This window comes from Limulus polyphemus, unplaced genomic scaffold (assembly GCF_000517525.1).
Source record: "Limulus polyphemus unplaced genomic scaffold, Limulus_polyphemus-2.1.2 Scaffold127, whole genome shotgun sequence".
Lineage (NCBI taxonomy): Eukaryota > Metazoa > Arthropoda > Merostomata > Xiphosura > Limulidae > Limulus > Limulus polyphemus.
The window spans coordinates 1052817-1077870 of NW_013665737.1; the positions used below are offsets into that span (position 1 = coordinate 1052817).

Consider the following 25054-nt stretch of genomic DNA (forward strand, 5'->3'; position numbering starts at 1 on the left):
TAAAATTGTATAAAGAATACCTCAGGCAGAGACCCCTATAAGTGTGTTTTCTTTTTATATATTTTTTGTGTTTTAATGACTTTTTATCAAATGTAATTGAAAATAAATTACATGTATTAAATATTGTTTGCTTGCGAAGACATCTTAAGAGGTGCATTATAGTAATGCTAATAATTGTATACAATATAGGCTGGAGTGAGTGGACCAGCACAGCGTCAGCTTTTGAGACTCACAGAGCTAGGCTGGATGTATAACAAAGTACACAAGTTCTGTGAAAGTCAGAATCTGGACAGAGCTTTAGGTCTGGTGGGACAGAGCTTTATTGCTGCATTGCAGGAGGAACTGAGTGAATACTATAGGTTGTTGGCAGTTCTAGAGTCACAGGTGTGTTGATAATTTAGAAATGTTAATAACAATCATCCTGGTGTTTTCATTTGAACTAATCATCAAGTATTTAAAGAGATTATAAAATTATGATAAAATTTTTATGGGATTAAGTCATCATCATCAGGCTCTCTCACTGGCTAATAATTTATGTATATAAAAGCCATTCTCTGATTGTAACACTATGTTTGTTGGTGACACTTGGCTTTCTGGTGGTAATGTTCAAATATGGCTCAATGGCTTGTCTCAAACGGAAGTCTCAAGTTCATATCCCAGTTGAGTGAAGATTTTTTTTATTATTAGTTATAATTAACTCAGGATATTTAAACCAAGATATTACATACAATACTAGGGAAAACCACAATAACATGATAGTTTACTTTAGGGATTTGAATTGTTTGTTAACATTAAATTACAACGACTGGGTGTCACAATGGTTATAGCTCTTGACTGTCATGTGGAAGTCCCGCATTCAAATCCTAGTCAAGTCAGGATTTTATGTTAATTTATTATATTTACAACAAGCTCTTTTAATATTCAGAAAAATATGAATACAATTGTAAATTTGTAATAATATCATATTGCATAATAAACACCATTGACTGTATGCATCTTTTCAATCCAATAAATGATACTACAATACATTATTAGTGATGTTTATCACCTTAGGTGAGATATTTTTAAAAATTTCATCAAAAAAATTTATAAGCATTTTTTATGAAAAGTTATCTCTTTGCGTATTTGCCCTCAACCATAAAATTCATTACCTTTGCCACCACACTAAATAAATTGTAGGGTCATATATTAGACCATGTAGGAATATTTCTTCAAGAACCAGTTTTTTGCATGGTTCAATCTATAAGGCTTTATAAAGAAGATTTGAACATAATATAAAAATATACATAAGTCAGAATTCTAATCAAGGACAACTTACAGGAGATGACCAAACATAAACAAAAAAATGTTGTTTTCATGAAATACTAGAAAAAGGATTAACATTCTTTGTACATATAATTGTCACTATGATTAATCTTTAGAAAACATGTTCATAAAACAATTATTTGGATTTAATTTTCAGAAGAAAAAATAATCAACTTTTACCATATTTTGATGGGCATTCATCTAGTTACTAAATACTCTTTCAATGGAGAGCATTTTTATTGGATCTAGTCACATCAGGTTCTCATGGTAATGACTGCTAAAGTACTTGACTAATGTCCAGATCATGCGCCATGTTTGCTATGAACTAATGGTTTGATAATAATAATTTTACAATAAATAATGAACCTAATCATTATAAGATTCTGGTGATAACAAAGGAAGAAAATAAAAGAATAATATGAATTGTTTAATATCAGTTTCTAACCAAGCATTTATTATTTATTAATTGTACATTTTTAGTTACAACAGAGTTTCAGCACTGAAGAACCATATACAAGTACTCGATCAGGGTCTTTAACACTTCATCAACTGGTGGTGTGGACGTTGGATCCATTTGTGAGAATGAAGCAACTGGCTGCTCTTGTAGATGCTTGCAGAGGCTAGTATCAACTGAATTTTATTACCATTTTTCTTTGTTTGGTAGATAGGTATTTGTAAAAGATGAAGATTAACAATTATTACTCCACTAACAATATCCAGATATATTTGCCCTCATCATGGCAGCTTCAATAATGTAATTATTTTTCTTCCACAAACCTTGTAAGTTGGTTAAAAAGAGCAAGATTAAGTTTGAAATGTTACTCAAGTACGGCTTCAACATAGAGCAATAATTGTACAATTAGCACTGAAATTGTAAACAAGTTATTTTTTGTGATTTTTTTAACCTTTGTTATGAAGTTATTAATTAGTTCATTCTTAAATCAAAATGCAATGTTTATTTATGTTTATGAAACAATATTTATTTTTTGAATGCAACAACCTTCTACAATACTTTGGTAGCCATGTTTTTTATCTGTGTTATTATTATTATTATTTTTATCCAGATTTATGTCCATTTTCATCATATTTTTAATGTGTTTACTTGTACAGCTTATAATTGATATTTTCTATACTTATTTTTTTACCTCTATATTGTCAGTTAACTAATGTTCAATGGTTTCATTAATTAATAAATCAAATTATGGGACAACTTTCTTTCAGGCCAAAGGGGAGGAGCTCTAGCATCAACTCTATATTCATTTCTGCATCATGCTGATCCTAGTATTCGTGAACTAGTCAAGCATATATTGTCAGTGGTAAGTAGCTAGTTTGGGTAAACAATTTCTAGATCAAAGAACTTTACTTTAATTGAAACCTGTTCAAAATCACACAGTGTGTACTTATAAGTTGCTTTTATTTATATATATTTATTCAAAGATTATTTCAGGGTCTAATTCTCTTTAAAAAATAATGTTATACTTGTAGCTGTTCCAGAAGCCTCAGAAGTGTGTTGTTTTAAAGGTTTCATGGATTATAAAAGAAGAATTATTTTTAATTGTGACTTTTTAACACGATATTATGAATACTATGCACATGCTGTTTACAGTACATTTAAATGTGCTTATTAAATTGTATGAAGATGTGTAGCTGGACAATGTTTTACATTGCTCTGTATTAAATAGTTCAATACAAGAACTTCTGGCTTAACCCTATTGCCCCGGGTATCCTTTACTGTACATGACACAAGGTCTTAGTGTCTTATATTCAAAATTTTATTATACTACTTTTTATTTATGTTATACCAATTAGAATAGCATAAATTCTTAGCTAATAATTCATATTTTAATACCATACAAGTTTTAAGTTCTTAATTCTACAAGGGAATATTTTAAAAAATCTTGAATTTCCACTAGTGTGACCCACGTGACACATTTTTTCTTAGCATATCATCATCCTTATTTTATTCATCATCCCTCGAAAATGTATGAAATTAAATGTAAATTATTCTATGTGAGATCGTTATTGCTCAGACAAACCATAATTTTTATTGTCTTCAATTTTATTTGGTTACAGAGATATTAAATAGAAAATCAGCCCTCTCCTACCACACCCACCTGTCACATGCTCTCTTTCACAATTCGTTGATAGTTTTCTCTTATGTTTCACTATATATTACCTATAACCAATAGAAAGTCAAGGTTTTCATGACATGTATAAAGTTGCATTCTGAACAGAATACCATCAATTTCACTCACAGTACAAGAGTCTTTACCGTGGGAAAGTTAACGACTAGTTTGGATGAATTTGTAATGGCTCTTGTTGCATAGTTAGAAAGCCAGGAAAATTTTGAGAGGCAAGTCAATTTGTCTACTTTTTGCATGTTATTAGTCTATATTCTTTTATGCATTATTTAATTAAATAAAAATTGTTAAGTGCATAACTATAATTACTATAAAAAATCAGGCTTAACTGTCCTTGAAAATCAAGGGCAAGAAAAAAGAAGATTGAGTAAGTACTTTATTTTTTGTTTTTCATATTTATTCGTTATTTATTATTATAAAAGTAACTAAAATCTAAAAATATGGATCTTTTAAAGTTATTTAAGACTAGATTAGGTAAAATAAGTAACAATAATAATATAATTAAAATGGTTCATGAGGCACCCACGCGAGCAGCTCATGGATAATTTAATATGATAGCGTAAGGTGAGCTACATGTTCCCTGAGTCATTTACAACTTATAATAGCAGGGATAGCAGTTAGACACGGTTCAAAGGGCAATAAAATAATAAAATTTAATTATAAATAGATGTATAATGTTATAAACTTAGAGCTACTTAGGATAAACGAATGTAGTTTCAATTTAAAGTCATTCTAGAAAGAAAAGAAGGTTAATTTAGGTTTATTTCGATTTTTTTTGGTGGTTACGAGGTTGGTCAAATTGGCCGATATCGTTTGAGATAGGGTAGAGAAAATAACAAACTATAAAGTTTTACTGAAAAAAAAAACGATTGAAATGCATTTAGAAGGTTTTAGGGATTACACAGAGGAAATTTTAAATTTTTGAGATGAGGAAAAGTATTTTTAATTTTAACATGAAAATTACTTTGCACACAGACTATTCAAAACAAATAATTGATATATTCATGGACAAATCTTTATTTTATTACAAATACTTCACTAAGAAATATGACTTTTTGTATGTAAAAGACTTGTGATATTAACTGAAAGACTGCCAAATTTCGTGAAGATATACCCACTATATTGAGAGTTATAAGTATTAAGTCTATAAAGACTTTAAATGAGTACAAATAGGTCACGTGGTCAGTCAAATTGACCGAGCTCATGTTGAGAGAATTAATATGAAAATGTGTATATACTTTATGCAATATTAGTAAAAATTGAACAAAGCTGAAAAAGTAAAGTTTAATATTTTACAAAGTGTTATATATATAAAACATGTATGTGTATGTATGCATATGTATACATGGCTAAGTAAATTAACTTTTGATTGAACAAATAGAATTGCTTTTTATTGTTTTTAAACTTTAAAATACAATTATTTAAGCAGGAATTTTCTTCACTGTGACTTGTATTCCACTTTATTGAGAACCATTGATATGTAATTTTTTGTTTGAAAATATATTTTAGGTTGTGCAACCTATTTACAGAATGTTAAGTCACTGGATCTTTAGTGGAGAGCTGGAGGATATGTACCATGAGGTTAGTGATCAGCTTAAGTGTTCTTAAAATTTACTTTTGAAGTTATAAATACTCATGTTATTGAATTTGTGGCTGACCAAAATATGGTAAACAGTGTATCTAAAATATCTATGAAACTAATCAATACATTAAAAATGTGATATATCTTTGAACATTTTATGAATAATTCTTAAGTCTAAGCAAAGATTTCAGTCCATAGAATTATCTTTATTTTGTTGGTAATTCCCAATACCATTGAAAAAAATAATCAGAAAATGGCTAGAAGAAAATCAAAAACTAATCTAAGTAAACACCTCTGTGTTTGTAGTAAAAATTACAATTTGTCCAGCAAAAAAGTAAAGAATACTGTTGAAATATGAAAACTATTTAGCAGAGATATAAATGTTCTACAGTAAAATAACATACTTTAAAAAAAAATGATTTAATTTTAACAACAATTAAAAAAGTCTCTCATTCACAATCAAAACAAATAATGAAAAAGTTAAGTGAATTTTTAACTTTCTTTACTTCAGACTAACAATTAACTTAGCTTTATGATAACACAGTGACATGCAGTAGGACTCCTAATAGGTGTATTAATTGATTAGAGTTTAAAACATTAGTTAAGTGCAAAGGTTTTTAAGTTTATCTAATTACTTAAACTTTGTTTAAAGATGTGCGTGTCAAATATTAAGAACAAGAGAGTGTCTGCAGATAATGACTACTCAGAGATTTTTTTTCATAGTTTACTTCCTACCTTTTTTTGCATGGTATCATTGTAATTGACTCACTGGATATTCACCTTCCAATGTCCAGCATGTTTTTTTGCTGACATTCACTAGCAATATCATCTTTGGGAGCAAAGACTAAACAACTCCTTGTCTGAGCAGATTTTGATAAAAAAGGGAGACAAAGAAATGTAATTATATTTTGACAGTGACAGAAAAAAGGTTATATAAATATTGAAAGGATAGTGTTTCTCATATATAAACGTTTTAATTATCAGTTACGCCTTATGGAAAGGATGTTGTAGCACAGTATTTTGATATACATTAAACAATAAATATTAAAATACATCGAACTGTGAAAAACCTCCTAAAAGTAAATGAATTGATAATTAGACACAATAATTAGTTCTTGGTATGACTACCATTAGTATATCAACCACTACATCTCTATAATTGTAGTGTATCTTTCATAATGTCATGTACGAACGTTCAAAGAAAAGTTATTTGAGGGAGTGTATTTACAGGGAATCTGATTGAATGATTAGGTGGATGGATTAAATTTAGAAATACTGCTTAATTTTCCTGTGCTAAATGTTTTTCCAAGTTTTCTCAAAAATAATAATTGAAAACTAATTTAAAAAGTAAAGTTGTCAAAGAAATTAGCATTTAAATAAGAAATGGTATTTTTGAAGTAGTTGCAACTTTGCAGAATTAAGACGTTATAAAAATTTGTGTGTATTTGGAAAAAAGGAGGAAAGACTAATAATGAGAAATTATAGTCACATTTGGTATACAATTTAATGAAAACTTGCCACCTATTTTAATCTAAACATCCAAATTGCATATCTATTTTCACACTGTAAAAGATGCACTTAAACGTACTTGAGGTGAAGATTGATCTGTTGATAATAGTCGTAATGCACAGATCTATCACAAATAGCCCTGATTGATTGTAATGTAATATCTAACTAACTTGCTAAGTTTCTGAGATCTTTGTAATTTGAATATATCTTAGGATGTGTTGTTTGATTGAAAGTAAAAAATTTTCTTTTTTTATATATCATTGAAAACAAATGTTCACCTATCGAGTTGTTAGACAACCTAATACTACTGTAGTGAGTGAATAACTGTGTTTTTGTATTTTATAACATATCAAAAACTAAGTATAAATGATTTTCTCTGTTGCTCGTTTTTTATGGTCAAAAGTTGGATAAAGTATACATTTTTTGTATGTATCTATATTTGTATGTGTATATTGCTTGTACAGTTACACCATAATTAATAAGAATTTCTAAATAAAAGTAAGTAAAGTATAGAGATGAGAACCAAAAAGTAATAATTTAATGAAGCCACTTCTGTGGTAGAAACTAACTAGAATTATATAGTGTCACATATCAGTACACCAGAAAAATCAAATCTTTAATGATTACAATGCAGCTAGGTCCCCCCATTCCTTTGGCATAACAGTAAGTATCAGGCTTACAATACTGAAAGCTGGGTTTGATATCTGTGGTGGGCACAGCACACATAGGTCATTGTGTAGCTTTGTGCTTAATAAATAAACAAAGCATAAGAAAATTAGGTTGTTTTTAAGTCCATGTACTAAATTAACAATGCTTAATAATTTTCATAATTGTAAAAAGCTACTCAAAATTACTACATGTAACCAATAATTTCATGAAACTAAATATAAAGAAAAATTTAGTCAGTCATTTCTTACAAAACACCAGCTGTTCTCTCCTGAAATCCATACAGCTTAACAATACATGAAACATACTCTGTAAACAAGTATAAATGATTGTCCTGTACTTCTTTGCTTAGTATGTTTTGTTATTAAGTTGAAAAATTGAATGTTTAAAAAACAAGTAGATATACTTATGTTTCAAGAGGAGTGATTATTTTTCCATAGTTTTTTGTGGCAGTAAATTCGTCTGTACCCAACACAAGTCTTTGGCATGAAAAATACAGCCTGAGGAAGACAATGGTGCCATCCTTTCTTACTATGAGTCAAGCTAGAAAGGTATAAAAATGTTTGGGTTCAGATGTGCGTGTTTTTCACATTTAATAAAGTACTATTTGTATTTATTGGATATGGTTACTTTTTTATGAAAAGCTCAGAAGCTATCCTATGTAAAGTCAGATCGGAAGAAAATATGAAAGTTTTTCATAATAATGATTGTAAGAGTGATTTATTCCTAATCATACTTTGAAAAATATTGTAAAATAGATGTATGTAAGTATTGCTGAAATTTTCTTTCAAAAGTCAGAATTCTGTTTTGTCTTGCTTTTGAATTTATCAAATTAAGAGTGTCTTTTTTTTTTTACCCATACTTCCAATAATAAAATAATCTTACATTATTATATAATTATTATATTATATTATTATATAATTATTTTATATTTTATATTATTTTAAGCACTTTATCTTGAAATGATATCTTGTTATATTTTTCTGTTGGTATCATCATCTGTTTTTTTTTTGTCCCAAGTTAACATTCATAGAAAAATTGGTGATTATCCCTGACATCTGTAAAATTGTAATTTTTTAAATATATGTAACACATTTATATCAGTTTTTTTACAATAAGTCTCACTTTGACATGTCTTCCAAATTAAAAACCATATTATGGTTGTACAGGAACTAGTTCGGTTTTCAAAACTTGGTGATTTCGTATACACCTCTTCTTATTTGTTTAACCAAGAGTATATCTATTTCACATTAATTTTAAATTTAACTGGCTAAATAAGCACAAATATTAATAGATAAAATTACTGACTTGTTTTGTTAGTGTTCACTATTTGTGGGGTTCACATTTTGCATTATATTGAGTAGTTTTATGTTTTTTGCCTGTGGCAACAATCATATGTTCATAGAATGAATTAAGCCATAAAATTATTTATATGTTTTTAATATGTTCACTATTAGTGGGGTTCACATATTGCATAATTTTGAGTAATTATTTATTTTTGACTGTTACAATGTTCTCTGTAGAAAATTGACCCAAAAAATTTGGTAAACTCGTTCAATTTTTTATGTAAGATACATAGGGTACTCCTGCAGTAATTAATGGAATTAATTGCGATATTGGCAGTACTTTTGTTTAAATTCTTTTTATGGTTTGTATGTTATTATGGATTCTGTATTAACTCGCAGAGTAAGGCACGCAAGCAACTTGGTGCATCAAAAGTTTAAAAAAATGTATTTAAAAAAGCCAGTGGAGGAGGGTCTTCATCAGTAATTCTAGGGTTAAGTACTACAATTCATATTTTCTTTATTGATTTATTTACATGATTAAATTAAGTATTTATGGATTCTGATAATTTTAGTATGTTTCTTTTTTATACATTATATATATATATGTACTGAATTTTAATGGAAGTTTGACAGAGTTGGAATTTTTCTGATAATATAGGTACTATCCACAGGAAAAGCTATCAACTTCCTCAGAATGGTGTGCCATGATCACAGTTCAGTTCGACCTCGAGATGAACAGAGCAAACAAATTGATACTGCAACAGGTAACAGAGTATTTACTGTTTTCACTGTTAGGAAACAATAAATGATGACAGTCAGTTAGAAAAAGATTTAAAGCTACCGTAGAAAGTAATAATTGTAAAAAAAAAGGTTTTTGAAACATGAAATAGTGTAATCTGATCCACACTTTCAAGGCTGGACAAATTAACCTTATTCCTTATGCCAAACAGATATATAAAAATGGTGATCTTTGGATACTAGCAAAAGATGTTAATTTTTTCTTGATATGTTTGGTAAAGTACCAAAAAAACAAAAATTTAAAATAGTATCTTTAAAGTTATGTAAACCATATACAAGTTAAAAATTGTTATCATTTGGTACATAAGTGTAAAAAAGTTCAAACCCAACTCCCCTAAGAAAAAAACAAAAAATAACAAAAACAGTTTGTCTATACATCTGTAAAACATTGAGTTACTTACTTTTATGAGTCCTTTTTTTTTTCAGTGGTGTCATTGTTCAATCAAGATCAAGACAGTGATTTCCAGAGACTTCTAGAGACCATTTATAAGGAAACTAGTCGCCATGTTCTCAAGTCATTGTTTACCAAATACAAGTTTACTGATCATTTACTAGTATGTTTGTTGTGTACTATTTCATAAGTATAACTATACAGAAATGAAGGGAACAACATGATTTGGTTACTACGAGACTATCTGATCTTTGCTAATTTATTGCTTGATTGTAGAAAAATATTAGTAGCTTCATGAATCTTGATTTTAAACCAGAAATGAAAGTCTGTCATTTATCAATGATTGTGTTTTTTACCTTTTTTTAAAAAAATGATGTTAATGGTATTTTAGTTAATGTAAGTGATGTTTTCTTGTTTTATTTTTCTATGCAGGCCATGAGAAGGTATCTACTTCTTGGACAGGGAGACTTTATTCGTCACTTGATGGATCTCTTAGAGTAAGTGTCTTATTGATTTGATAATCTTAATCATCTTATTGGTCTAATAATGCTATATGTGAACTAAAGTACATTTCTATGACTGTTAATGTTAATAAAAGCAGTATCTATACTTATTATTCATTGGTGATTCAGATATTTGGGAGTGAAATTTAATACATGGTTCTTAAGTATAAACTAAAATAAAGATTGCTACATAGTTTTACAAATTATTAGTTGAATTTTGTCTAATACTCTGTCACAGTCTTATGAACTTCAGAGAAGCAATTAATAAAAACCATATATTCTGAAAAATTCTATATTTTTATTAATGACAACTGTAACATTGTGTTTATCTCTGTTCGATTCCCTGTGATGGACACAGCAGATAGCCTAATGTGGCTTTGCTCTGAAACAAACAAACTAGAAAAATATACCTCATTAAAATGGTAAATACACAGACTTGGCAACATTAATCAGAAAGTCTTTGAACTCTGTACTCCATCTTCAAGTAGGGCCGGCATGGTCAGGTGGTTTGGGTGCTCGACTCGCAATCTGAGGGCCACGGGTTCGAATCCCCGTCACACCAAAACATGCTCGCCCTTTCAGCCGTGGGGGCGTTACAATGTGACGGTCAATCCACTATTCATTAGTAAAAGAGTAGCCCAAGAGTTGGCGGTGGGTGGTGATAACTAGCTGCCTTCCCTCTAGTCTTACACTGCTAAATTAGGGACGGCTAGCGCAGATAGCCCTCGTGTAGCTTCGCGCGGAATTCAAAAAACAAAACAAAAACAATTGTTGAGTGGAATTTTAGCAGTGAACCAAGACAACCTTTAAAGTGATGGAATGCAACTGTGAGGGAAAATCATGATATACAACATTGTTAATGTGTGCAACAATACAAAGTTGGTCTCAATAACAATATGCACGTGAATCTTTGCTTTGTTGGCATGGTGATCTGGCATGATGTATGTTCAGCAGCCAGTCATGTATAATCTGAAATAATATATTCAATAAATATTATTTGGTTTTGGTTACATGCTAGGGGAATTTCTAGCTCTGGCCAAAGCATAGTATTTGAGAGAAAGATACAAGGCTTTATTTCTTATTATTAAACTGAAACTGGGAAATATTAAAGTATACTTAGGGTAACTATAAGTGATGAAGAATTCATTTGTACTTCATTTAGTAGCATGCAGTCGTTTAGAACTTAATCTAATGGCTTGTTTCATAGTCTTTTAGTCATTTAATTTTAATGGAGCTCTGTTAACATCAGTAAATTAGATTATTGAAAATGACAGCTTGGTCCTGGATTTGTTTTTTCATTAGTGTGTTCAAACAATGATAACCACTCTAGTAAAAGTTGATGTACAAATTAAGTATTTTACAAATATGGGGAGAAGGAAAATCATTAAAGTGGCTGGATGGCATTCAAGGCCATAGACTCTGCTAAGTTATGGTATATTTATTATATAATGTTTTAGCTCTCCTAGAATGTTTTCAATAAATTACAGCTATTTAGGGATTGTACGAAACATTTGTGAATCAGATTGACCATAGTTTGTTTAACTCTGTGAGCTCAGCTCTGTAGAAAGTACAACTTAAATAAAGTTTTGTTTCATCATCTCTTTTGAATTGTTTAATTTTTGAATGAGTTTATAATTTAATCCAAGTACATGCAACTGAAACACTTACAAATAATATTATTATTATTTTCCTTGTTTTACAGATTGTGTTAATTTTGAGATCATGCTTAAATATACTTCAGTAGCCAGTGTATATAACATAATGTTTATATTTTGGGTGCCCACAGAGAGGAGCTGCCAAAATCAGCTAACATGCTCTATCTCCACAACCTGTCTGGAATACTTGAAAGTGCCATCCGTGCCACAAATGCTCAATTTGATAGTCCTGATATTCTTCAGCGATTAGATTTGAGGCTACTGGAGGTAATGGGTGATACTTGCATGTCTGATTGGAAGAATGCAATGTACAAGACTTCTCTAATATAATCTTAGGAAAACCATTTGTTAAATATTCATCAATTATGATTTTTGTTTCTTCAGTTAAATTGTACAAGTTAACAAATACCGATTCTACATGACTTTTCAACACCAGAGAAAAATAAAAACTTTCCATATTTTTGGATTATAGTAATGAAAATGAAAGACAAACATTGAAGAAAGTATGTGTTTGTTATAGGACCTTCATATTATATGAAGATAAAAACTACTAGCTAAAGCCCAGAAATTCGTTATACTATTCAAATCCAGCCATCAATTTGTTTTTTTAGTCATAAAATACAAAGTGACCTCATGAAAGTAGCTCTAATGTGTTACACACTGATGTGTGTAAAATAATTTTCTAAAGGCCACTTTAAGTCTTAAGAAAAACATATTTCACCCTGTGTACTCATGTTTGGGTGAAAGTGTTTATGCCCCAACTTTACACAGAGTAGCATTCAATATAGTATTATGCAATTTATGTCATATTTATCACATTTCATGTTACCCTACATTGCTAATTTTGCAACAGTTCGTGTTAGAGAAAATACCAGATAAAATAATCATCAATACTGAAAAAACTTTAGATATGCACTTAGGAGTTTATAAGAGGTTATACAAATGCAATGTGCAAACTGTACATTTGACAACACATCACGAACATATCTTGAGTACAAAAACTTTAGTAACACATCTGATTTTTTAGGTACAACAGACTTTTACTGTTGACTGAAAGCTTGCTACATCTTGTGAAGGTACACTTCATAAATTTGGGAAGTACAGTCAGTCAACATTTCTTCTCCAGTAAATCTGCTTCTGTTAGATTAAAATTCATTAATAAATAAATAAATAATTTGTTGATAAACTGTTGAAACTGAACTTAAATTTACTGACTTGTTTGACACAATCAAATGTCCATCTGAATAGAACATTTCTTGAACCATAATCATTGTATAATTGTCTACATTTCAGTTATTAACGTCAACCTACACATTTTTATAATATGTGTAGGCATATACTTATTGGAAGAAAACAATTAATATTAACTCTCTGTATAAAGGCTTGATAATTTTAACTGAGCATGTAACCATGACATTATACATATTATAACTTGAATGTAATAGATGTATCTTCATGAAACTTAGCAAGTTTTAAGTAAACATTACAAGTCATTTGTATACAAAAAGTCAGATTTTTTAATTAAGTATTCATACAAAAGATTTGTCTGTGAATGTATTGAGTGGTGATTTTCATGTTATGATTAAAAATTCTTTTTTTTTTTCATCTTACAGTTTTAACATTTCTTTGGCATAACTTCTAGAACTTCCTAAATGAATATCAAAAGTTTTTTCAATAAAATTTATATTTCGTGTACTGTTTTCTCTACCCTAACACTATATAGACTTGGTCGATGTGACCAACTTTTACAATAAAAAAAAAGATATAATTAAATTTAAATTATGCTTTTTCTTTCTACATTGATTGCAGATTGTTACAGACAATTACAATTATTTGTCCTAAATAGGTTAAAGCTCATAACTGTTTACATCTGACTTTATTTAATTTATAGTTTTGTTGTTCTTTGAACCATATCTAACTAATAACCCTGAACTACAAGCTGTAAATTCACATGATGAATGTGCAGCTCAAGCTACATTGTTGAATTATATAAAGCACAACCTACTTGTGAATTTTATCTTGCAGAGAAATGTTTTATTTTTTTCTTATCTAATTTGATATGTTTCTAATTTTTACATTTTAGTTACTTTTATAACAATAAATATAACACATACATAAAAAACAAGGAATTTAGTACTTGCATTTGGACCCTTGTATTTTTCTGTCAGCCCTTCAAGAAAATTTCACCCTCGTTCTTTGTAACTATATTACTTGTAACTAAAATAATTTTTATGTATTTGAAATATACACTTAAGAACACAAAAGAAAACAAATGATATCCTATAACTATTATAATTTAACTGGCTTTCTAATTAAGACATAAGTACATTAAAATAATTCCCTTAGCTGTTCGATCTAAACTCAACAACAACAACTTTAAATCTCTTCTGAGAACAAGGTAGCGTGATATGTCAAACGGTAAAATAGAACTTTGTCTTTTTGGTTATAAATGTCCTAATAACAGAGAAACTTATTGGCAATTTGTCAAAGAAAGGATATGATAGAGGAAATGGTGAGTCAGTTTGACTTTCTGGTTTATATCTCCGTAAACAAAGAAGATTGAAGGCTGTAGAAATAAGACTATCCATATTATAAGGACATCATAACAGGGGTGATGAAAAAATAAAAATGGCCAAGTCAGAGCAAATAAATGTCATGCGACACAGACAAGTGGAAGTTAATAATTTATTTAAATATGTGCTTATGACATTAAGAAATTAAATTACATAATATAAGAAATTGAGCTGTTAAATACATTTTGATGCCAAGTTTATTCGTATACATTGATAATAAAGTTGTTTAATTAGATTTTGAATTGACTTTTAACTTTTACCTACCCATGTCAAGAGAGAATGAGGGGGAAAAATCACTTGTTAAAATGTTGTAGATAATAAAATAAAAACTTGTGATGTGTAAAATTTTTAGACATGCTGATACTTTCTGAGTGAGGTTACCTTCAGGAAGGACGTATTATACAACTGAAAAAATCATTGTGACCCAACTGAAGAACTTTAATAAAACTCTGGTGACTTTGGATGCAGGAATACCTTAACATTTTCTTACTGGTTATGTGTAATCTGTAGTATATTTGTTTTTATAGTATACGTAAACATTTATAATAGATTGGAGTTACGTATCATGTGTCAAACATTTGGTTTATTAAGCATTGTTCAAAAGTAAATAATATACTGTTTTTTGAATAATTTTCCAGAAATTTTAACATTTGGTCCATATCCTGGTTAACCATTTTATAAACTTACTAACTCCAAACTGTTCTTTCTGTTTACATTTACCAGTGACCTAATTAAAAAATCCACTTTGAATTTGTATTATAGAAAAAAAAAGATGAAATGTTGATTTTTATTCAGACAAACATGTATATATTTAAATTTCATTTATAACATCAATATCTTTTTGAGAAATGACCTTCAAATGTTAAACTATGATCTTATGTTTTTTCATCATTCTAGGTGGTATTGTTGTTAGTTTTTGAAATCTGTGCTATGTATTTTACAGGCTTCTGTTGGAGATACTGGATGGGATGTGTTTAGCTTAGACTATCATGTTGATGGACCTATAGGCACTGTAAGTTTAAAGATAGAAAACAGTTAGTAGACTTTAAACTAAAAAAACTCTTAATATTCTAAAGGTATCAGACTAACATAGTGTGTGTATGTTTGTTAATGATACATTAGTAAAGACTGTTTGTATTTTTGTATAATATTTTAATGAAAGTGTTAAAGCATTCCTTTGAAGCAAATTATGACATCAGAATTCCATTATGTTGATCGTTGAATAATAATATCATTGTTACTTGCTTGTTTTTTATTATTGTGATGGTGCAGAAAAAAGTTTCTCCTTTTTGTAGGTTTTTACTCCCCAATGTATTAATGCTTATCTTCGTCTTTTTAACACTTTATGGAGATCAAAGCGAATAGAGTACATATTGTCTGGAATGTGGCAAACACAAATGACATACTCTCGTCTCATGAGGACATTGCCTGGTAAAGATAGTTTTAGTGAATTGTTTTGATTTAAATAGTATTACAACATAGAAGAAAATTGGAGTTTCCTGTTTTTACTTTTTCAAATTAATTTGAAGTGGTTGCTTTTATAACTTTTTAATTGTTTATTTAAAATCACTGTGGATTTTCTTTTCCTTGTTAGAATTTTGGCCATTCTAAGTATTAACTTTATCGTAGGTTAAAATCTGTTACTGATTATGAGAATCACATTTGCTTACTACCAGTTTTATAGAATTATAAAATAGCATTTATTGAAACTGTATATTGAAGTCAAATTTGTATGGAATACCTGTCTGTGTTAGATGCATATGTTACATCTCTGGAGAGAACTGAAACTTAAATAGGTCAAATTATTATATCTCCAGTACTTAGTGAAATTTTAACTGTATTAGAGTGGTATTCTTGGTTTAGAGGAATAATGGCAGACTGATAAACTACCTCCTTATACTGAGAGGTTTAAAGATTTAGTTGGTATTTCTGGTTTAGAAGAATAATGGCAGACAGGTAAACCACCTCCTTATACTTAGAGATTCAAAGATTTAGTTGGTATTCTTTGTCGAGAGGAGTAATGGCAGACAGATATACTACCTCCTTATACTGAGAGGTTTAAAGATTTAGTTGGTATTCCTGGTTAAGAAGAATAATGGCAGACAGTTAAACTATCTCCTTATACTTAGAGGTTCAAAGATTTAGTTGAATGAAATGTTTACTATAAAACAAGTACAGAGGGAAAAAAGAAACAAGGTTGATGAAGACAACTAAACACTATTTATTTTATATTGTACAATTACCCTACTTTGGGCTGAAAAGTTGAAATTAGGATAAAATAGAACTAAAATACTTGAAAACTAAAATTGAGATCTGACAGTGCACAATCAGCATTTATAATAAAAGGCCTACACAAAAATTACAAAGAAGAAGTTAATCTTCCTGAAAATGTTAAAACTACTCTCATGATCCTCATTCTTCATTTAACTGATTAATTGTAAGTAGAATACAGGAATTCAGAAGTATCTCTGCTCTATTTGACAATTGTATAGCCATTCTTTATACACAAAGTAAAGCAGAACACGATATAAATGTCCCATGAAAAGTAAATAAGCTCCGTGAGTGTACTGGCTACAGAAAGTCAAGCTTCAGGCAGAATTTTGTACACGACATCAACTGTATTTTGTGTGTTCATGTTTTGTACACCAAATGTTTTCTAGTGACATTTAATTTCTTTGACTTCACATGTGCATCTACTGAAAAAAAGGGATTATTGACAAAGGTACTTGTACCATATGTGGCATTATGCTTCACTTTTGTTTGGCTTGGGATTCACATATTAAAATAGCTGCCATACTTGAACTGTTTGTACAATTGCTCATCCATTTGATCTCCATCTTTGGGGTCCTTCTGAATTCTTTGACCAAATTGCATCAAAACTGATTAATTCAGTTCTTCATATTAACTTGTGACACCAGAAAATAGCACCAGACAATTGAGTTATATATATATATATATATACAGATAGGGGAGTGGGATACATAGTATCTGCATACCACATTAGCAAAGTGTGTGTGTATACAGTTCTGTTAACTGTAACCAAATCACATGATAATACAGAAGTTTTGAAAATTATTATTTTATGTGTGAAAGTAGTCTATAAGATATTAACTGATAATAAAATTATGACATAATTAGCAAATTGACTTTATAATTTACTTTTTTTATCACTTCTCTATTAAAATTCTCCCCTATGTGAAATTGTCTGATGTCCAAAAAAAGTAATCTACCAATGAACTCCATAGATTTAAATCAGCTACTGTCTTATAACTATAGAAGAAGATCATTATCATTAATGATTTTAAAAGGTATTATCAATTTCAAGGTACAGTTTTTCTAAGTTTATATGAATATGACAACTTTTGACAGAAATTATATGGAAAAAAAATCCATTCAGTTTTAAAAGTATGATGCAAGATTTGTTTAGCGATGAGGCAAAACATTAGTGAACACTGATCAAATGAAAATACTGTGTGAATTTTGAACTGTAAAAAATTTACCTTGCAATGTTTGAAATCTAGCATGAAGCATTTGTTGTTGTTTTTATTGTTTAAAAAAAATATTGTGAACTTGGTTAGTCTTTCTGTTCTTGATACATCTTGTGTAATTTCTCTATTTTGTCATCAAATAATTGTTTTCTCAGTTTGGTTATTTTAAACTAAGAGTTTGAAATAATGATCAGCATTTGGCAGATTACTGATCATATCAATAATGTTCAGATAAAAAGTTAAAACTTTCAGAGTTTGATCAGTTAAATTTCATGGGAAAATGTTGATTTAAATACTTTATGAAATAATTTGTAATTGAAGCATTTATTAAATAACTAAGTTGATTTAAAATTTTTTTATACATTAAATAATTGAGATGCAGCATGTGTGAATATCTGAAGCTTAACAGCAACAAAAAGTGGGATAGATCATATATATCAATGTATATAAAGGGATCTTAGGATAAAAATGAGCTAAAATACAATAAAGTTTTATTGTGTTGCACCCTTTAAGATAAGTTTACACATTTCAGGTGTGGCTCCCATCTTACATCACTGTCATTTTATCCTCACTGAAATGGTTCACTTTGTACAACAGATGCAGTACTACATTGCATTTGAGGTAGGTAAAGCACATGATGTATAATTATTATAAAAACACAGTACAGCTGAAAATTACTTTTACCTCTATACGGAGTTGGAGATCAATTTGTAGGAATCCAAGTTAGGTAAAGTAGTATATAACATTCCAGTCATATGCTACAGTAGTGTAAATGTTCATTCCCTGTAGTGTGTTTGATACAGTGGAGCACAAATAACTTTCTTTTCCTTCTAACTTAGTGTTGTATGAAATTGAATTCTTACTCTGTATTATTTACATATTCTTGACCAAGAATTCTTCTTTTTAATTCAGAATCCAAGCTTTTGTTCATATGTACAGTTTTGATTTTACCTTGTTATGCCACATATGAACAAATTTAAGCATTTGAAGAACTTTAAAACAGTCAGAGTTATTGCTTCAATTTAAGTTTAATGAGAGTTTTATGATTTAGTTTGTATAGCTCAAGTATTAAATTTAGTTATTTTTAGAAGCGATAGTTTATTGCAGGTTTGTTTAAATAACTGTTTACGAATCATATGTTATGTAGTTCAGTAGTTATGAATTGGTGATTGTTATATTATTGCATCATGTTACTAGAACATTCTGAGTTTTTCTTGATAGTTTATAGCAGGTTTGTTTAAATAACTGTTTACGAATCATATGTAATGTAGTTCAGTAGTTATGAATTGGTGATTGTTATATTATTGCATCATGTTACTAGAACATTCTGAGTTTTTCTTGTTGTTTCAATGGAGTATTATTGCATCATAACATCTAGTAGTGTGTAGAATGTTATAGACCTCTGTCGGGGTATAAATACGTGTAGAAAATTTAGTTCAAGATAGATATGTGTAGACTGCGTGATTGTGAGCTTAGCAATAAAGAGTGTATAGTGGTGATTTTTAAAGCAAAATTATCACAGACTGTATTGTAATAACAGAGTAGAGAAGAATAATTCATCTTGTCAATTGGGTTCTAAGGTAACTGAACCAGCCTGTGTTGACTTAGATGGAAAAAAAGTATTTAAAACTCTGGATACAACTGTGGTAACCAACAGTTATAGTGGAAATTTTAAAGTGAAATTATCACAGAGCAGGAAGAATAATTTGTCTTGTCAAATTGTGTTCTAAAGCAACTGAACCAACCTGGGTGAACTTTGATGAAAAAGAGATAATTATTTAAAGCTCTGGATTATATGTTTCATCATTTGTTTTTACTAAATTTGTAGTAAAAATATCTTTATTCATTGCGGCCACGGGTCATAAATAATAAGCAGCATGTGAATATTATTTGAGGGGTTTATTTTCTGTGTGTTTGTGTTTTATTTCCATATAGATAAATATGTAGCTGATACGTAAAGTTAGCAAAGTCTGATGGCAGCAAATGATCAGTAATGTTCATATCATTCTTAACTTTTGTAAAAACAATTTAGATATAAGATCATTTTGTGTGTGTGTGTGTGTGGGAGGGGAGAAGGCCAGTCATGGAAACAAATATTACAAAACCATTAGCGAGTTGTTTTGTCAAAAATTAATGTTGACAAGTAGTGTATTTATTCATGTTTAACTGTTCATCAGTAAAGAAAATATAAAGTCAGATTACTACATAAAACATTTAAGCTAGCAGAGTATATGTTTGTGTGTGTTCAGTATTTGTAATGGCCATTATGTAAATGATTTATGACTTTTTTTCTGTATTTGATAAAAATGTATTTGCCTTCTGGACTTGTGTCTTACTGTACATCACTTAGGTTATGGAATGTTCTTGGGCTGAGCTACAACAAAAAGTCATGTCTGCCGAAGACTTAGATCAAGTAATTGCTGCACATGAAGAATTCTTAGATAGTATCATGACAAGGAGCTTACTGGATGAAGAATCTAAGGTTGGTGTAGTGTGCAGAACTGCATCTTAGTCAGGAGATGTATACCTTATTGTACAATACATAAAATGACTGATTATGAGATGACTTAATAGTTTCTAGAAAAATCATTAAGACAGCTTTAGTCCTGATGTTTTTTTATGGCAGTTGTTAATCTATATTTTATTTAATATATTTTCACTGTTTGATATAATAAAGGTGTTTTCCTAGATATTACCTTACTTCTGCACACAGAAATGTTATTTTCCTCACTAGTCTGTCTATGAGATTTGCATGCCATTAGCCTTGAGCTAACTTCCACCTAAATTCAGTGTATAATGTGAACTGCGCTGGTGCATGGTGATGTCATCACCCAACAATAGGAGGGCAACACAACCTCCATGCACAGTAACCTGATGAGATTTGCATTTGTTAACATAACTTTGATCTTCATTTAATTTCTTTGGCTTTTTGTTTCAAAAGTTTTAAATTTTATAGTGAATTCTCAAGTGATAGTGACTTTAATTTTTGTCTTGTGTGGGTGACAATTTTACTGTTATTGTACAGCATGTCATGGGATTCATCATGCATGCTAATCCATCTATTCCTGTCCATTCAGCTGATGTTTTTCCTCTCATTTTGAGGTTGAATTGGCTTTGGGTACATCCCTACTGATTGAGGAAAATCCACAACCTTCTACACTGTTTCAGGACATGATATCACAAGTATGTTCCTTTATTTCTCTTTTGCCTGTGTCTTATGATTCCTCCTGTTCTTTGCTCCATATCGTAGCCCTTGTGATTATTTAATGTTTCTTTCCTCACGTTCAGGTTCATGCTGATTCTTTCCTAGAACAACTTCATACCTGTATCTACATGCTTCATCTTCCTTGCCTTCTTGTTTCCAATTTTCTAGTTTACAACCCTTTTTCTTTTCCTTTCTTAGATTATCAGTCTTTGGAATCTCTATCATCTGCTTGGGGAGTAGACCCTTGTCTTTTGTCTCGCTCTCAACTACCCAGTTTTTGCATCTTTTTTTCTGTTTCTCACCACCCTCCTACACTACTTATCCTTCCTACACTTCATGTCTGTGGCATTTCATCATGCTCCGGAAGGGTTTTCAGGTGAGGTTTATTCTTTCTTTGTACCACAATGGCTTTTACCACTTTTTCTGCATTCCTCTTATTTGCATGATCTCTGTCAAGCTACCTTTCTTCAGTTTGATGCCTTTGGTGGTATTCCTGATTTGCTGAAGTCCAAGGCTGAAACAGCTTAGTACCAGTCCTCTTTACCTTCCCTAGATTCTTGCCTATCTCAATCTTGCCCTTTCACTCCTGTTCCTTGACTGGCTCAGTCTGTCCCTAGTCTTCCTGTTTCACCTTCCAGATCTTTCTCTTTTTCCTGTCCTCCATTTACTTGCAGTCAGGTTTGTTTACACATATCAGTAGTGATTGTCATGTTAGGTTGAGCCCACTGGATGCTCATCTGATTTGGTTCGCAGGCCTATTGTCACTCTTCTTCACAGACAAATGCGTTTTTCAATTTCTGACTCATTGTTTTTCTCTCCGCACCTCTTCTCTTCCTAATCTATCTTAAATGCCTCAAAGATGTGGTATCAGATCATTTGGCCAAACACACCTTCGAGATGATATACGACCCTTCTCTAGGGTTTTACCCTCACCTCTTTGTGGTCCCAAGAAGACCAGGGACTTGCTTCCAGTAATCTAGCTATCATCTCTCAACCAATTTGTAGTTGTTTCACAATTTCAGATGGTAAATTTCTTCTACTTCTGATGGTCCTTTTCACCCAGACTGTGGATAACCAAGGTTGAGGTTTCAGATGCCTTCCTCCACATCCCAACTGTCCCATCCTCTAAATGCATTCTACGATTCATCTATAGGAATCACATCTTCCAATTCCATACTCTTCCCTTTAGCATAACATTGGCCCCTTATATATTCAGTTGAATTGTAAGGACCTTCACTTCCCACCATCATGGCTTGGGACAGAGACCTCTCTTCTCCTACAGGAAGCTGCTCAGTTGGGGTGACTTGTCAAGCTATCCAAGTCCTTTCTCACACCTTCTCAGTATTTGGTACATCTGGGTATCTTCTTCAACACTCATCTTAGCTAAGTTCAGCCTTCCCTAATCCTGTGAACTTTGGAGTATCTGGTAACCAAGATTCATGCTTCTCCTTTCGCATGAGATATTCTTTTGCTCTTTGGGATACATTACTTATAGCATTCCCTTGCAACCCCCCAAACTGGGTCTCTTCACTGATGCTTCTCTTTTAGGTTGGAGTGCTTCTCTGAAGAATGAGCATTCACTCCACATCAACATTATCAAACATCTCACTGTTCATTGAGCATGTTCCCATATCCTCCCCATACTGGTGGATCACTTGGTCGTGATCCCTCCAAAAATTCCATGGTAATTTCTTACATCAACCATCAAGGGAGCATCCATTCCAGGACCCTTTGCTTTCAGGTGTTGGACCTGCTCTTCTGGGCCCATTCACATTAGGATTGTCTTGTTGCCTGTTATGTTCTGGAAGCTATGAACAAGGTGGTGGACCACCTCTTTTGACTGGAATGCATTCTACCAATGGAGTGGTCTCTCAACCCCCTTGTCTTTCATTAGGTTTGATCTCAATTGCACATGCTTCTCATAAACACCTTTGTCATCCCTCTCAACTCCAAGCTTTCTTTTTTTCTTATGGTCTTCTGTTCTTCATCCTTCGGCTCTGGCTCTCAGCCAGAACTGGTCTCACCTTTTTCTATATGCCTATCCTTCTCTTCAAATCTTCCCTTGGGTCCTCACTTTGACATGTGACACTCTTTGCCAGAGTTTTCTGGTAGCACCTCTTTGGCCAACTCAGCCTTCATTTCCTCTACTTCTTTGTTTAGTGTCCAAATCCCTCTTCTTCTAACCAATGACCCATGTCTATTGCTTCAACCTCAAATGTCTCCTTCTCATCAAGGCATATTATCCCTCCATCTTCACACATGGGATTCGTTTGATCCATCACCCACCACTCTCTGATTATGTAGTGTTCTTTTTGTCACATTCCTCTCACCCTTCCACTATGTTTATCTGTCAATGAAAGTGGCAGGTCTTTCATCATTGGTTCATCTGCCACTTCTTTCCTCCTGGCCTTCCTACTGTGATCCACCTTTCTGCCTTTTTTACCTTGCTGTATGACAATGATTTGTCAGTCACTATCATTGCAGGTTTTTGGGCGGCCTTGTCTACAGGATGATTTCTTCCCCTGACCTCTTGGCCTGACTAACTGGCCCTAACTGGGACATTACCGTGGTTTTGCATACTCTTATACATGCCTCATTTGAGCCATTGGCTTCCTGCTTTTTGTACCACCTTTTTCCTCAAGATTTATTTATTCCTTCTTTCCCTCATGTGATCACTGTTGTTCATGTCTATGCTGTTGATGCTTCTTGCACCCTCTTCCTTAGACTTATTGACTACTCTTCCTTGACTGATCTTTCTTTACTAAGATCTCTTCCACTCAGGTAGGTAACTGTACTTTCAGTCTTATCCCCCTTCCTTCTATCTCTTACCTATATGATTTTTCAGACCCGTATTGGCTCCGGTGTACTGTTTGAGTTGTTAGTCGTTATTTATCACAGACTTCTCCCTTTCAGGATCCCTGCCATTGTCTGTTCCTAACCTGGGACCTATCTCTCTTTCTACCCCTACTGGATGGGTCCATCAATTTCTCTAGTTGGTATATTCTTCTCTGTATATGGATGCTTGCAGGCTATTTCACATTTCTTCTTGTCAAATTTGTCATCATACACCAGCACAGTTCACAGTAAACACATGAATTTAGGTCAGAGTTAGCTCAGGACTAGTGGCATGCAAATCATAGGCAGATGTAAAGAATTGAGTATCTATTGGAAATACATTTTCAGACTAGTAAAATGTTCACTTTTAAAGGATAACATAGCATTTTCACTGAGAAATTTTTACTTAAAGATACAAATCCCGTTGAATCTAGATGATTAACAATAATGTCATCAGAAAAAGTTGTGAATTGTTTCTTTACTTTCAGGATGTTTTGACTCAGCTGCGTGCCATCTATGATTTAGTAATCAGATTTCAAAGTATCCAAACTAAGTTCTGGTACCAAGCTCTTAGTGAAGTGGATGCTAGAAAAACTCTAGAATCTCAAATTGGCTCAAAAACTGAAAAGGTAAGTTGTCAATTCATTATAAACATTAATCTCTTTTAAGGCTTTTAGAAAATGGAGTATAAAGCAAAAGATATGCAATATACGATAGGAAATATACTCAGACTAATATACACAAATTTAAATAGTGCCATGTTTAAAATGTTATTTATTTTAATTTTATTTTTTGCTTTTAAAACTTTTTAAGAAAAAAATCTTAATTACAATGAAAATTGTAATACACTATAAAATGAATGTTATTTTTTAATTCTTCTTATAGGGAAATTGGGGTGTAACAGAAGCTGAAGTTCAAGTAGAAAGGCAGCATCAAGTAGAATTTGAAAAGAAAATTGTCCCAGCAACTAAAGCACAACTTCGTGTTTTAGCAAATTCGTATCAGGTGATCTACAGTTTTGATTCACATAGAGCTTATACTTAATCCCCAACTAAAGTAATTTCTGTAAATAATTCAGTATTTCAATTGTATGCATAAACCGGTCGTCCATCTCTTG

General features: G+C 31.2%; 1 protein-coding gene across 1 annotated transcript in view; it reads left to right on the forward strand.

The window, feature by feature from the left end:
• The window catches only part of LOC106473213 (gamma-tubulin complex component 3 homolog), a gene marked incomplete at its 3' end in the record, with an annotated part of 58623 nt that overhangs the window by 22530 nt on the left and 11039 nt on the right, over positions 1 to 25054 (forward strand). Inside the window, exons 8-22 of the mRNA XM_013933899.2 lie at positions 190 to 384; positions 1786 to 1924; positions 2527 to 2621; positions 4956 to 5027; positions 7644 to 7754; positions 9148 to 9253; positions 9714 to 9841; positions 10111 to 10175; positions 11968 to 12103; positions 15353 to 15421; positions 15705 to 15840; positions 18430 to 18518; positions 20248 to 20379; positions 24426 to 24566; positions 24823 to 24942. Of these exons, the coding sequence (XP_013789353.1) occupies positions 190 to 384; positions 1786 to 1924; positions 2527 to 2621; positions 4956 to 5027; positions 7644 to 7754; positions 9148 to 9253; positions 9714 to 9841; positions 10111 to 10175; positions 11968 to 12103; positions 15353 to 15421; positions 15705 to 15840; positions 18430 to 18518; positions 20248 to 20379; positions 24426 to 24566; positions 24823 to 24942 (1734 nt within the window). The remainder of the gene's footprint in view (positions 1 to 189; positions 385 to 1785; positions 1925 to 2526; positions 2622 to 4955; positions 5028 to 7643; positions 7755 to 9147; positions 9254 to 9713; positions 9842 to 10110; positions 10176 to 11967; positions 12104 to 15352; positions 15422 to 15704; positions 15841 to 18429; positions 18519 to 20247; positions 20380 to 24425; positions 24567 to 24822; positions 24943 to 25054) is intronic.